We start from the raw sequence: 13,148 nt of genomic DNA, 5'->3' as shown, positions 1-13,148 counted from the left end.
GAGGATACGGTGCGGGTCCCTGGGGCAGCAAAGAAGGGGCAGGGCTGGACGCGTAGGAGCGGTACCAGTTGTGCCCTCCGTAAATCCCGGGGAGTCTCTGGTCTCAGCCCCATCACCGGTGGAGGCTGAGGCCAGGCTTGGCTGCAGCTGGGAGGGCCAGAGAGAGTTTGGGCAGGAGGGGGGTCCACAGACCGATCAGTAGCCTCAGGACCCCTTCGCACAGTGGCACGGGTGCCACTGACCCTTCGTCACTCACGCTGACATCGGAGCCGTGAGCGGTGTTCACTGGGAGTGGATAACATGGCGGGGAAGAGGGTCGCCGAGCAAACAGTGAGTACAAATTAAAGGCTCCTCCGGCCATCCGACTGTCTGTTGACCTCAGACTACCTGTGTGCACGCCTGTGGCCTGCCCCGGTCCTGCGGCCCCGGGCGGGGGTGGGGAACGGGAAGAGGAGGAACGCGGGTCTGCACCTCGGGGCGGCCTGGGGTGCGCTCCTAGGGCGACCTTCAGCCGACTGGGCTGCCGCTGGCTTCATCCTCTGAGACAGCCTTCGGGTGAGGCCCCATTCTCGAAGGCATGAGGACCAATAACTCGGGATGAAGTTGGATTCTTTGGACAAATGTTGAAAATACCTTTCATTTGTATAGGCCATTTAAAGAGAATCAACCGCGTGTTACAGTGTTGTGGGCTGGGATGTTGAAGTGTGAGTGTGAACAGCTCGGTCCTTCCACTCAACAACACATTTATTGTGAGGCCAGCCTGCGGAGGGGGCTGGGCTGGGGCCACAAAGATGAGTGAGACATTTTCTGGCCCTAAGGCAGGCCAGGGAGAAAGACAAAGTCATTCGTTTGCCCATTCACTCGGCGCCCGGGTCCCTGAAACACGGCAGACTGGGCTCCGGACCGCCCGCGGCTCACACCCACCGCCTGCGGACGAGGAAGCACAACGCTCTGGAAGGTGCCGTGACAGAACTATGGGGAGGCCACAGTGAACCTGGAAAAAGCCACAGGGTCACCTGGACGGGGTGGGGCGGGGCAGAGAGGGCAGGGTCTGCGCAGGGCTCCAGGAGCCGGTCATGCTCCGGCAGGTGTTGGGGCGAACAAGTTGGGGGGAGGGCATTCCGCCGCCCAGAAAGCCCTGCCACAGCGTGGAAGGATGGCCTAGAAGACCGGCTTCAGGTAACTGAGGCTAGCAGAGATGTGGGGAGTGGGCAGAGAGGCAGAGACTCCTGGGCTTCTGGAAGATTCCAGCCTCTGCCAGATCGTTCCTGATACCCGGGGTGGGGGGATCTCCCGGGGGGGGGGGCGGGTTGGCTCCTCCTTCCAACCCTCACCTCCGTGAGTTCTGACACCAAGACTCTGACCAAGGCGGGGTGGGCTAGATACCGCAGAAGCAGCCGTGAGACTTCTGGGCCTTCAGAAAAGAGAGAAGCGTCCCATGGGAGGGTCGGGAGAGGCTTCGAGAAGTGGCATTTACACGCAGTCTGGAAGGATGCAGAAGGCACAGACAGGTGCAGGCGGCAGTGGGGGCGTCCTGGGGCAGATCCGGTTCTGGCGGCGTCAGCTGCAGACGCTCCTGTGTCTTGTAGTAGATTCCTTCGCCCTTTCCGGGCTTCTGGTTTCTACACAAGAACAGGAGCTCACTGCGAATCCAGCAGCGGGTCTATCTGAGAGGCCTCCCGGGTGCATGGCAGCATCTGGCCAGGTTGATGATGGCTGCGGATGTGGCTCTCGAGCTGCGTGACCATGATGACCGCCATCCCGCGGGGCCTGAGCACAGACGTTTCATATGTCGTCCCAGCCAGCCTTGTCAACTCCTCGGTTACGACATGGCTTCACCGTTACTTTCTCAGTAAGTCTTTCTGCTCCGCACACCCCTAACTCGATTCGGGCACCTGCCGTTCTGATTCCAATCACAGACTTCGTCGCATTTTGTTGCATTTTGTCCTGTTGTTCTTTTTTTTTTTTTTTTTTTTTTAATGTGTTTTTTCCTCCACCAGCCTGAGAGTTCTTGAAAAGCAAAGACACATCTGGAACATCCTGGCATCCCTAGAGCCCATCAAGAATCTGGCGCACCGTAGCTCTTCAAATGGAGGGGGAGGGGCAGAGAGAGAGGGAGACGCAGACTCCCCGCTGAGCAGGGAGCCCACTGTGGGGGCTCAGTCCCAGGACCAGGGGATCATGACCTGAGCCAAAGGCAGACGCTTAACTGACTGTGAGCATTTTAAACTATTTCCCATGACACACACTTGTATGTGTGCAGGGAAGTCGGTGCAGATAATCCGGGAGGCCACGTTTCACACGCCTCCGCTTCCCCCAACCTCCCCCGACCCACTACCTTGCTTTCCTTCCTAGCCCTGGGACCAAAGGGCTTTTCCTTCTGCAGCCTTTGCTGCTCACTCTTGGTTTCCTCCAGGCGCCTTCAGCGGCAGCGGCAGGAACGGCAGGAGAAGCGGCTGCTAGTTCGGAGCCTGGGCCCCTGGTTGTGTCCTCTTGTAGACGCAGAGCCACCAAGAAAAGCACTTCTGAAATGCTAATGGGCTTCTCATTTTCCAAGCAGCTGTCCCCAGGATGGCAGATGGCAGTTGTGATGAGAAAGTGAGAGCGACCTTTTGTAGCCTGGCCAAGGTACCACGCACAGCTCAGCCGGGCCCCAGAAGCCCGAGTCTGCTACTCGCGTGTGGCGACTAGAAACGTCCTGATGTTTGCGGCTGATACTTGCTGAGGTTCCTAAGGTCGGCTCATGGCCCAAGTTCTTGGCCTTCTTGAATCTCTGATAAAGAATCAGAGAAACCTATTTCCCTCCTCTGCCTCCCTCCACCTCTGTCTCGCACACAGACCTCTCCACATAACCAAAACTGACAATGTGAAAGCACCAGATGGTGACTTTAACAATAGCCCCCATGGGCCCGCTCAGGAGCGCAGACAAATCTGCCTGCGTCCTCCCCGCCCCTCGACGCCTCTGTTCCCTTCCTCTCTTCCACTCCCGCCTTCCATGAGAGACACCCCGCGGGGCCCCTCTAGTTCAGTTCTTTCAATGAACACAACGAGGAAATTGTGACCCAGAGGGTTGAGAGATTTGGTCCAACCATACATGTATTTCGTTTCAGTGAGCCAGAAACTTCCTTGGTTAAAGGGCCAAAAGACGATTACCTTTTGTCAGGGAGAAAGTGGGTTCTTAGGGTCTGTATGGGGGCATACACCCCTTAGGGAAAAAAGTGATCAGAGAGCTATTTTCAATATTCAAAAAAAACCCTCTGATAATTACACATTTTCCTGCGGTCTGAAAATACCAGCCATCTCCATTAAAGAACAAAGTGAATACAGGTCTTTCAAATACTCATAGGTTGACTCAGAAACCTTTTAGACCCACACAAAGTATTATCAACAGCCATGCGCATACTGTCAGGACTCCTTACACAAACAAACAAAAAAAACAGCAAAAAAATAAAAAAAAAGCAGAAACTTAGAGAGACCCAGAGAGGTAGGCAGGGGCACAGAATGCAAAAAAGGAAACAGATCAGTGGTGGTAATTATTACCTCTCTTTTAAAATCCTATCTTTAGGGGGCCCGGGTGGCTCAGTCCATTAAGAGTCTGCCTTCAGCTCAGGTCATGATCCCAGGGTCCTGCGATGGAGCCCCAAGTCAGGCTCCCTGCTCAGTGGGGAAGCTGCTTCTCCCTCTCCCTCTGCCTGCTGCTCTGCCTATTGTGCTCTCTCTCTACCTCTCTGTCAAATATTAAAAAAATAATAATAAAATCTTATCTTTAATTACAGGTGTCTGGTCCACAGATACAAGAAAAGGCCTGAGTAGTACGCAGGGTAGTTTCTGTGGCAGTCACGGGCTCTCCAAAGCTCATTCAGGGAGACAGAAGTAAGAAAAGGAGTTCTAGGTGGTGAGAAAATTGGGAGTTGACGTCCTGTGCCTTTTCCCGGCCACGTCTCAGCCCTGCAGCGTCCGTGGTAGGCAACGCTCTTCGTCACAGGTCTCTGAAAGCGGCCCAAGGAAGGCTCCCCTCTGGACTCTGACTCATTGGGCTGGAACAACCAACCCGGATCAAAGTGAGGACGGAGGGAGCGGGGGCGGGAGCCGACTCTTGCACGGGGACCTGACCCTGCAAGTAGGCCCAGGGTCTCCAGGGCAGCCCCCGTGTGGGCCTCACCCTCCAAGCTGCCTGGCTGGGGAGCTCCGAGCAAGTCCTCTCTGGGCCTCCCTTCGGCCCTGCTGCCAGTGCCTGGGATTCCAGGGCGTCTGGAGGAGTCCACGCCTGCCCCGGGCAGTGAAAGTTGTGCCTGAGAGTTGCAGCTCCAGGGCCCTTGCCTAAATGGGGGAGGGTTGGGGTTCCATGTCTTTGGGTTCATTTTCCATTTTTCTTCTCTGTCAGCCCTGCCTTTCCTCTTCTGTTTCCTTTTTTGCATTCTGTGCCCCTGCCTACCTCTCTGGGTCTCTCTCAGCTTCTGCTTTTTTTTTTTTTTGCTGTTTGTCTTCCTCTCCCTGTCTTTCCGTCTCTGTGCCTCTCTGTCCATCAGTGAACATTGCCCCAGACACACAGACACCTGCCTCTGCCTCTGCCACAGGATGGCTCCTGGGCAGGGCAGGGGTGCCCCTTGGAATGTGAGTGTTCCAAGTTCTGCCCTCCGACCTGTGACTGGGACAGGGAAGGGGGCCAGGTGGCATGACCTTCGCACCAGTGCCCAGAGGCCGGGCTGTCTGGTGGCTGCCGCGCTGCCAGAGCCCTTTGGCAGGTCCCTGATTCGGAGGCTACAGGTAGAGCTGCAGCGTCCGGGGTCCACAGTGCTTTCCTCTCCCACTGGATACAGCACGGTTTCTTTCCAGAAAGGAGCCCCTGCCAGCCAAGCCCGTGTTTCACTCACAGGGTCCGAGGGGAGGCCTCTGTGGTCCCAGGCTGCTCTGTGCAACTCCGAACACGCAGACCTTGTCAGAATACTTGCGATCTTCCTTTAGGGGCCCCGGCGCTGGGAGGTCAAATTCTGCCTTCTGCACCGTTCCTTGCCCTTCCAGTCGGCAAGGGCCACTGTGTCCTCACACAGGCGCGGAGAGCGGTAGAGGGAGAGAGGCAGGTGGAGCGCCAGGCCCCGACAGGGGAGGACGAGGGCGAGGGGGTTCCCCGCTCTCCCACCCCTGCGGGAGTCCTGACCCCGGATCCCCAGCCGGTCTCAGGCCCCAGGGCGCAGGCTAGGGACGTTGCTGCTCTTGGCTGCTCTCTAGTGGTGACCCGTGAGCATCGCACCGTGAAATTCTAAGTTCTGCCAAAGCTGGTCCTCCCCCCTCCCTGGCCATTGTGCTTTCCCCTCTGGCCTCTTGCCCACTGGGTCGGGGGCGGGGGCGGGGGCGGGGGGGGGGTCTAGAGTCTTAATGCCTCGCTGCTGCGGCCTGATTCCTTGATGTTTTCAAGCCCTTCCTGCAAGCTCAGGTCGGTGTCTTGGCTCCCCTGGTGCTTACCCCCTCTGTGGAAACACCTGCCAGATGGAATGCCGAAGCCCATTCCTCTGGAACCCTTCCCCGCCGCTCTCTGCCCACCCGTCCTGCCCCGCCCACCCCCTCGCAGGGCGGCTGTGCACCTGTGCAGTCTGCGCACCCATTCATGGAGGTGACATCGGACTCACCCCTCTTCCTCTCTACGCTACCCACAGGCGGCCTCCCTAAGCAGGTGTCTACCCTGACAGGATGGCCGGCCGATGGTGGTTTGCAGAGCAGAGCTGTCCCCACGATGGGGCATCCCCACGATGGGGCGTCCCCACGATGGGCTCTGTGACAAGTGCTTAGGAACGCCGCCCTGTGTACTTCTCAGGTGAGGAACCCCTCATGCACCCAGGAGTTCCCTCCCTCGGTCTCCTTGCACTGCTGACTGCACCGGCACCTCTAAGATCGGGAACCCTCAGGGTGCTCCACTGCGAGGAGTGTCCCCCAGGAGCTAGTCACAGTTGATTTCGGAGAGGTGGAGGGGTAGCAGGACGACAGCAGGAAATTCCACAGGTGTGGGATCTTCTATGTGAGAGACATGAGCGATCCAGGGCCGTGAGGGGACAGGGTCAGAGGCTCCAGGAGCAAGGACCGGCTCCAGACACAGGCTGAACGGTGGTCCCTGAAGTCCTCTGGGCCTGTCTCTCAAACGGAAGGTGTGTGTGTGTGTGTTTACTTTTTGATGATTGTGACCTTTGTTCTTAAGGCCAGTGCCCTGGAGCTTGGGTGAGCCTACGATGCTTATTTATTTATTTATTTCAGCTGTCTATGGAAGAGTGATGATGTTCCAGGCCCAGGGCTCTGCTAAGGAGATAGGAAGCAGCTTTGTATGTACACTCAATGTCCTATTAGAACCACTGTGGGTGTCTTTTCAATGAAAAAGCAAAAATTGAGTACCTTAGATAAGACATCTGGAACTTGAAACAAAATAGGCAAATTCATATCCTTCTTGGATGAAATCAGAAAAGTGGCAGAGGCATGAGGATATCTGAAGTAATCAAAACAAAGCAAGTTAGAACCACAATCTCTGTTTTGAAGAGCCAAGCCCTTGGCTGGTTCAGAGACGTAGGGGTCAAAACAGACAACCCCAAGATGGACCACTCTGGCCTGCAGATTATTTTGAGCTGAAAACCACCAAGGCCCAAAAGACTTGGGAAGAAACGCTGATCTTCCCCTTAACTATCCAAAAGAGTTTAGATAGAGGACCTGTTCCTGGGAAGAGAGCTATCACCATAGATTATTTACTATTTACTACTAATTTACTATCACCTAGGTAAGGTAGCCTGGGAGGCATTTAGCAAAGTCTGTTGAAATTCATCTCTGGGTCCCTTTGTTTCTCGGTGGCCCAGCAAACATTCGTTTACCAAACATTTACTCTTTTCTTTCTTCCTGTGAGTTGTTTTCCTTCCCTTTGACTCCCCAACCCCTTCTCCTTACTTAGTTCAGAATGACATATATAGTCATTACGTATGACCATCTTTGGAATCTCACGTGGGTTCCTGTATGTACAAAATCAAATTTGATCTTCCCTTATTAATATGTCTCAGGTCGATGGGATTCTCAGACCAGCCAGAAGAACGTGAAGGGCAGAGGAAAGGTTCTCCTCGCCAACAGAGATAACCCACGGGACACCCAGGGAGTTGTTTCTCACCCCAGTCCTGAAGGGCACAGACCATCTGGCAGCTTCCAAAGGAAGGCTTTGCCCTCGTAAGTCACTCTAGCTTCTCTGTCTTTTTGTTTTGAAGTAACCAATGAAGTGTCGGAGACAGTGTACAAAGGCAGGAAAAAGTTGTTTGTAAGAGCAGATGTGTAATGGGTGAAATGCAACCAGATCTCCTTGGAAGAGCTGTGTGTGTAGAAGTTGTTCATATTTAATAAGCGCAGGGTTCTTCCATGCCTGGTCTGCTTTCTTGGAGTCTGTGTCCCTGGGCACTGCGTCTACTCATTTCTTCCCATGGAACAGATTCTTCTTCCAACCACTCTGGAACATTCTTTCTTTCTAGTCAGGGGTGGAGCAGTGACACTGCGGGGACCCAATCAGTTTTCCTCACAGGGTGTGACCTGCCTCGTGGCTGTTGTTTCATTTTATTACAATATCAGAGGCCAAGGCATGCAGGGGGCCTGTCGTCCTAAACTGCTTGTGTGTACGACACTGTGCATGCCCCCGGCATTCCAGAAATGGAAACTCGGCATGCCAGGAACACCTCTCTAACGAGAAAAGAGGTCGCTGTTCATTGTTCATTTATAACTCAGGCATGTGGAAGGAGTTTGGTATTCCCAAGGCATTCGCAGTTTCACTTCTGCTCACCATTTCCCGGGGCCCTGGTGGAGCAGGGGCGGAGGGTCTGACCCGGCCCCTTCACTGTCTTTGACCTGGAACAGCCTGCCTTGGACTGGACATCCAAATGCTGACCTAGGGAGACCAGAGGCCACTCTTGAGCTGCCTGAACACTCAGTGATCTCCGATCAACAGGGCCTCAGTGTGACCTGCGGGCTTCCGAGCCTGAGAATGAAGGTGGCTTTCGTGTGGCAAGACTGTCTTCTCCGAAGGAAGGAGGTCTGTGGAGGCCCCGGTGTCTGAGCCAGGCCTCAACTCCCCCAGCCGGTACGCGTGTTTCTGGGCTTCGTGGCTGGGGGGCTCTGAGTACATTTCACTGCAAGTGTCTTTCTCTTTTTCAGACTGTTCTGCGTTAGAACTGCTTGTCCGAAACTAGGAAATGCTAAAAGCACATTTATCACTATCTTACTGAGGCCTGAGGAAAAGGTTTTGCCAAAAACAAACAGCCTGGAACCCAGAGCTTTAACCAGATGAAGAGATTCTAATCTTTAAGAATTGCTGATACTTAAACAAACCATCCTGTCAAAGGACTTTGCACTCTGGTGTTGTCTCCCTGAAAGCTCCAGGCACCATCCCGGCATCCATCCGGCCAGTGTCTGTGAGGTAGACAAGTGTGTTTCTCTTTACATGGGCTGAGATCCCCGCCCAAGTTCTGTTCAGAAATGAGCAGAGCTTCACTGACCCTGAGGTAATTTCTCCTCAGGACCAGCTCAAGGTTAGCTGGCCAGAGGGAAAACTACCCCTTCCCTTCACACTGTCCACAGTCTGTCCCTTCTGATATTCCAGGACCTGGCTGTGTTCTGGCGCTGCCCCGCTGTGTTCTGGGCCTTCTTCAGGGCCCCGTCCTGTTCCCCCTCCCTGCGCCCGACCCCAAAACTGTACAATCTGGGAACAGGAGAGCCATGCCCGCTGGTGCTTTCCTCCTGGCTGCGGGGGCAGATCTGATGGGAATAGGGCTGAGCTGGGGTAGTGAGCTCCTGCCCGAGTCAGGCGGTGACCACCGGCCATTTCACATTAGCTGGAGCTCAGATTCGAAGTTAAGTAAAAGTAGCAGGAAAGAGCTGGAAGCACTTGAGAGGGCTCTGGAAATGCACACAGCTGGCTGGCTGCTTGCGGAGAACGTGGCTTTTAAAAGGAGCGGCCCATACACATCCATGCTGTCCCGAGGGGATGTGGGGAGAGTGTCCCTCCCGGGGACTGCTCACCTGTGGGCAGGAGGGCACGTGTCTCCCTAGGCCCTTCTGGTTTCTCCCATTTGCGCCCGCATTACCTCACCGTCCCCTTCCTTCCACTTCCCCTCCCCGGAGCAGCGTGTGCGACCACAGCCAGGGACGTGGAGAAGCGTGAGGAAGCCCGGGGACTGCTCGCGTCCGCGCTAAAACGCCGCGAACGCACCAGCACACGCGTTCCGAGGCCGAGAATCCCGTCGCCCAGCGGTGCGGAAGCGAAGGACCGGAGAGATGGGAGGCGCGGCCTCACAGGGACGCGGGCAGGCGCTCCTCTCTCGACGTGGGTGGTTAAAATGAGAGGCAAAGTAAGACGCGGACGACAGCAGAAGCGTGGACGCGCAGCATCCAGGGCGCGAGGTCCGCGCTGTGGAGCGCCGGCGGGAGGGGCAGGTTGTGCGGCCGGCGTCCCCTGCCAGGCCCATCCTGAGCGCCCGCGCTCGTCCGAGACACCCAGGCCACGTCTGGCTTCGGAACCCTCTCCTTGGGCTTCTCAGCGGCCCGGGCCTGCCCCTCTGATAACCGACCCCCGGGGGTCTTTCCTGCAACCTTTGCCCTCCGGGGCTGAGCGGTTACCTTTTGGGGAGGCTGAGCACTAGCGGCTTGTTCACGAGGCTGGCCTCACTCAGCCAAGGGATCTTGCCAAACTTGGGAACAGAAACCTGGAGAGAAATGGAGAGAGACCGATCGTTCTGCGGACCCGAGGGCCCCCGAGCCGTCACAGCCCGGGCCCGAGGACGCTCCCGCAGGCTCCCGGGCAGCCGGCGCGCTGCGGACCGCGGCTGCGGCCTGAGCCCTCGGGGCCCGTCGCGCATCCCCTCGGGCATCCCCGCGCGCGGCGGACGGACAGACGGAGCCCACGCGTGCCCTCGCGGACCAGGTCCGCTGACTCGGGGCGCGCCGCGTCTGGCGTCCCCGCGTCCGTCGCGTGGCGGCTTCATCCCTCCCGCCCGCTCGGGCCTCCCTGAAGTCGGCCGCCGGCCTCGGACTTCCCCGCCGCGGCTCCGCCGCCCCTTCCAGACAGCGGAGGGCGGAGAACCGCGCCCCGGAGCCCCGGGCGGTGCGCGTTCGTCTCCGGTACGGCCTTCCCGGCGGGGCCCTGCCCCTGCAGCCGCGCCGCGGGAGGGGTCCCCCCTGCGGCCGGTGCTCGGGCCGCGGAGTGTCGTCTCTTCCGGTCCCTGCGGAGTCGGAGCCCCCAGCGGCGTCTGCGGGCGCCCCCGGGGGATGCGCGCAGGCCGTTCGCGGACGCCGGGACGCCCCAGCTGAGCGCCTGACGGGTCGCGGGAGCGCGTAAGATCCGTCCCGGACAGCCCGGCCCCCGGCCCGAGTCACATCCCGCCCTCCCGTCGGGCGCGCGCTTTTCCCCCGGCTCTGAAGGGGCGTCCGCCCCGGGGCAGCCGCGAGGTCTCCGAGCCGCCGGGAGGGGGCAGCAGCGAGCTCGCCGCTCCGCCGGCCGCGCGGGGGCGCTCTCGCCGCGGAGGTGCTGGCGGACCCGGAAGTGCTCGGCCGCCGCCGCGACCCCGGCGCCCCGGTTGGGGAAGGAGGCGGCAACCGCCCTCCGCGAGCCGCGCCGCCCCCGGGGAGGTGCGGGCAGGTGGGTCCGGGGCGGGAGCCGGTGTTTCCGGGCCGCTCCGTCCTCCGCCGGCCCCCGCGGGCCCCAGGCCGGTGAGTGAGGGGCGGCGGCGGGCGGGGCAGGCTCGGGAGCGTGCGTGGGGCGCCCCGGGACCCCGGCCGGACCCCGCGGCGCGGCCTTGCGCTTTTCGGCTGCGCGGCCGGGGCGGCCGGGGCGGCGGCCGGGGGGCCCGGAGACTGGGGTCCGTGCTGCAGGGAGGGTCTCCCGGTGCAGCAACACCCGGCGCGGCCTCCGTGGAGACGTGGGGTCGGGCAGGAGGAGTCTCCCTCGCAGACGCGCTGGCCGACCTGGTGTTTCTGACCCCGCGGTGTTCACTGCGCAGGAGAGTCCTTTGCAGCAGAGAGTGACTCGGCAGGCGGGCGAGCCCGGTCCGTGGGTTGAGTCTGGTGTTTCCGAGGCCCTCGGCCAGTACACCGGAGCCCGGGCCTTTCTGTGTTGTGCGGTTTACTCTTGTCTTCAGGCTGCCGCCTTTCCTCGTTTTTAAATAGTCATCGACGCCTGTGAGATCGCAGTAAATAGAAGCTCCCGATCCTGTCCCTAGGAATTTGCATTACTTGCAGCTGAAGGACGCAGTGACAGCGAGGGTTCGGGGTGCTCTGAAGCCCACCGCAGGCCTCGGGGCTATGTGAACCCCGAGGTAACTGGTTTACAGGTCGACCTGCTGGGAAGCCGAGGCTTTGGGGTCAGACTTGGGTTTGAATTTGGCTCCGTTGTTCACCACTGTTGATTGGGTCTGAGGTTACCTGAGCAGTTTGAACCTCAGGTGTGTGCGTTTTTACTCAGAAGGAGGCATTTTGCTAATTACAGGGGAGCTAATGCTGACCTGAGAGGTGGGGATTGAGTGGAGGGAGCCCAGAAGGCGCTCGGTAAGTAAGAGCTAACAGACGGCTCTCGTGTACTTGGGGTTCTAACTTCGAGTCTCAGACGAAATGTCGATGTCCATAATTATGAAGTGGCCACCGCATGTGTTTTGCTCCAACTTTTAATGCACCGACGTGGTTTGATTTTAACTTTGTTCTTCCTTTGACTTTTCACAGCTTTCATAGGTTCACAGTCCTCCTTTTTCTAGGAACTTGGCTCAGAGAACAAGCTCATCTACTGTAGGCCTGGCCTGGGTTGCTGCCTTTGAAACTCGGAACGACATCAGCCACAGCACCGCATGGAATTTCCAGAAAGTTCTTATTTAGAAACATCATAGAGAACAAGAGCCACCTGGACTGGTGCGAGGGCGCTTGCACCGGCCTGCATCGGAGGGAGAGGATGACGTGTGCCCAGCCTGTAACGAACGCAAGGGAGGCCAAGTGGCAGAAGGTCCTGTATGAGCGCCAGCCCTTTCCTGATAACTACGTGGACCGGCGTTTCCTGGAGGAGCTCCGGAAGAACATCTACGCCCGGAAATACCAGTACTGGGCTGTGGTATTCGAGTCCAGCGTGGTGGTCCAGCAACTGTGTAGTGTCTGCGTTTTCGTCGTTATCTGGTGGTATTTGGATGAGGGTCTTCTGGCCCCCCAGTGGCTTTTTGGGACAGGGCTGGCTTCTTCACTGATTGGCTACGTTTTGTTTGATCTCATCGACGGAGGTGAAGGACGGAAGAAGAGCGGGAGGACACGGTGGGCTGACCTGAAGAGCGCCCTCGTTTTCATTACTTTCACATACGGTTTCTCGCCAGTGCTAAAGACCCTGACGGAGTCCATCAGCACTGACACCATCTATGCCATGTCAGTCTTCATGCTCTTAGGCCACCTCATTTTCTTCGACTATGGTGCCAATGCTGCCATCGTATCCAGCACCCTGTCCTTGAACATGGCCATCTTCGCTTCCGTCTGCCTCGCGTCACGCCTGCCCCGGTCCCTGCATGCCTTCATCATGGTGACGTTTGCCATCCAGATTTTTGCCCTGTGGCCCATGTTACAGAAGAAACTGAAGGCGTGTACTCCCCGCAGCTATGTGGGAGTGACGCTGCTTTTTGCGTTTTCAGCCTTGGGAGGCCTCCTGTCCATCAGTGCTGTGGGAGCCATCCTCTTCGCCCTTCTGCTGGTTTCCATCTCTTGTCTCTGCCCTTTGTACCTCATTCGCCTGCAGGTTTTCAAAGAAAACATTCATGGGCCTTGGGATGAGGCTGAAATCAAAGAAGACTTATCCCGGTTTCTCAGCTAAGTTAGAGACTCGCATTCTGTTAGGAAGGCAGGCTGCTAGACTGGCCTCCCACCTAGTGTAGGATTTGAAGGCAGAGTCCCATTGTGGATGCAACGTACCGATGCGGGTCGGGGAGCGGAGATCAAAAGAAGAACCTGTAACCAAAGGCGTGGGTGGTGAAGGTGCTTGTCCCTTCTGTTATTTTGTGGATGAAGAAGCTTCCTGGGGCCTTCTTGAATTCTTGCCTCTCACTCACTGTAACAAATGAAGTCATGTCGTTTCTATTTATTGAAAAAAAAAATAATACACCCATTAAGTTGTCTCACGATTT

At 57.5% G+C, this 13,148-nt stretch overlaps 2 protein-coding genes and 1 long non-coding RNA gene across 10 annotated transcripts in view; 2 read left to right on the top strand and 1 right to left on the bottom strand.

Annotated features, from left to right (window-relative positions):
* Positions 1-13,148, bottom strand: part of CUNH1orf105 (chromosome unknown C1orf105 homolog) — a 46,113-nt gene that overhangs the window by 23,071 nt on the left and 9,894 nt on the right. For 4 of the 6 annotated variants that reach the window (XR_006607976.1, XR_006607975.1, XM_004756709.3 and 1 more), the window contains exons 1-2: positions 9,625-10,449; positions 6,382-6,472 (exon numbers count right to left, since the gene is read on the bottom strand). Coding sequence is in view for 4 of the 6 variants with exons in the window: in XM_004756709.3 (XP_004756766.1) it covers positions 6,382-6,472; positions 9,625-9,989 (456 nt within the window). In the remaining 2 variants the exon portion in view is untranslated. Of the gene's footprint in view, positions 1-6,381; positions 6,473-9,624; positions 10,450-13,148 lie in introns of those variants that run through there. The other 2 variants (XM_004756710.3, XM_004756708.3) reach the window with 2 other exon arrangements.
* Positions 6,910-9,058, top strand: LOC123393240. The gene is made up of 3 exons (XR_006607977.1): positions 6,910-7,191; positions 7,867-8,089; positions 8,164-9,058. It is a non-coding gene; the product is annotated as an uncharacterized LOC123393240 (long non-coding RNA).
* PIGC (phosphatidylinositol glycan anchor biosynthesis class C) lies at positions 10,532-13,133 on the top strand. Of its 3 annotated transcripts, none has more exons than XM_045084621.1 (2): positions 10,532-10,642; positions 11,719-13,133. In XM_045084621.1, the coding sequence occupies exon 2, from the start codon at positions 11,942-11,944 to the stop codon at positions 12,836-12,838; it is 897 nt and encodes a 298-aa protein (XP_044940556.1). In that variant the 5' UTR covers positions 10,532-10,642; positions 11,719-11,941; the 3' UTR covers positions 12,839-13,133. The 3 variants fall into 3 exon arrangements, with proteins under 3 accessions (XP_044940556.1, XP_044940555.1, XP_012913851.1); XM_045084620.1 differs by having other exon boundaries at positions 10,537-10,713; XM_013058397.2 differs by lacking the exon at positions 10,532-10,642 and adding an exon at positions 10,879-11,547.

Source organism: Mustela putorius, unplaced genomic scaffold (genome assembly GCF_011764305.1).
Source record: "Mustela putorius furo isolate JIRA1106 unplaced genomic scaffold, ASM1176430v1.1 tig00000785_pilon_pilon_pilon, whole genome shotgun sequence".
NCBI classification, from domain to species: Eukaryota; Metazoa; Chordata; class Mammalia; order Carnivora; family Mustelidae; genus Mustela; species Mustela putorius.
The sequence above is the reverse complement of the archived record's forward strand: the minus strand, read 5'-3'. Positions and strand labels throughout refer to the sequence as shown.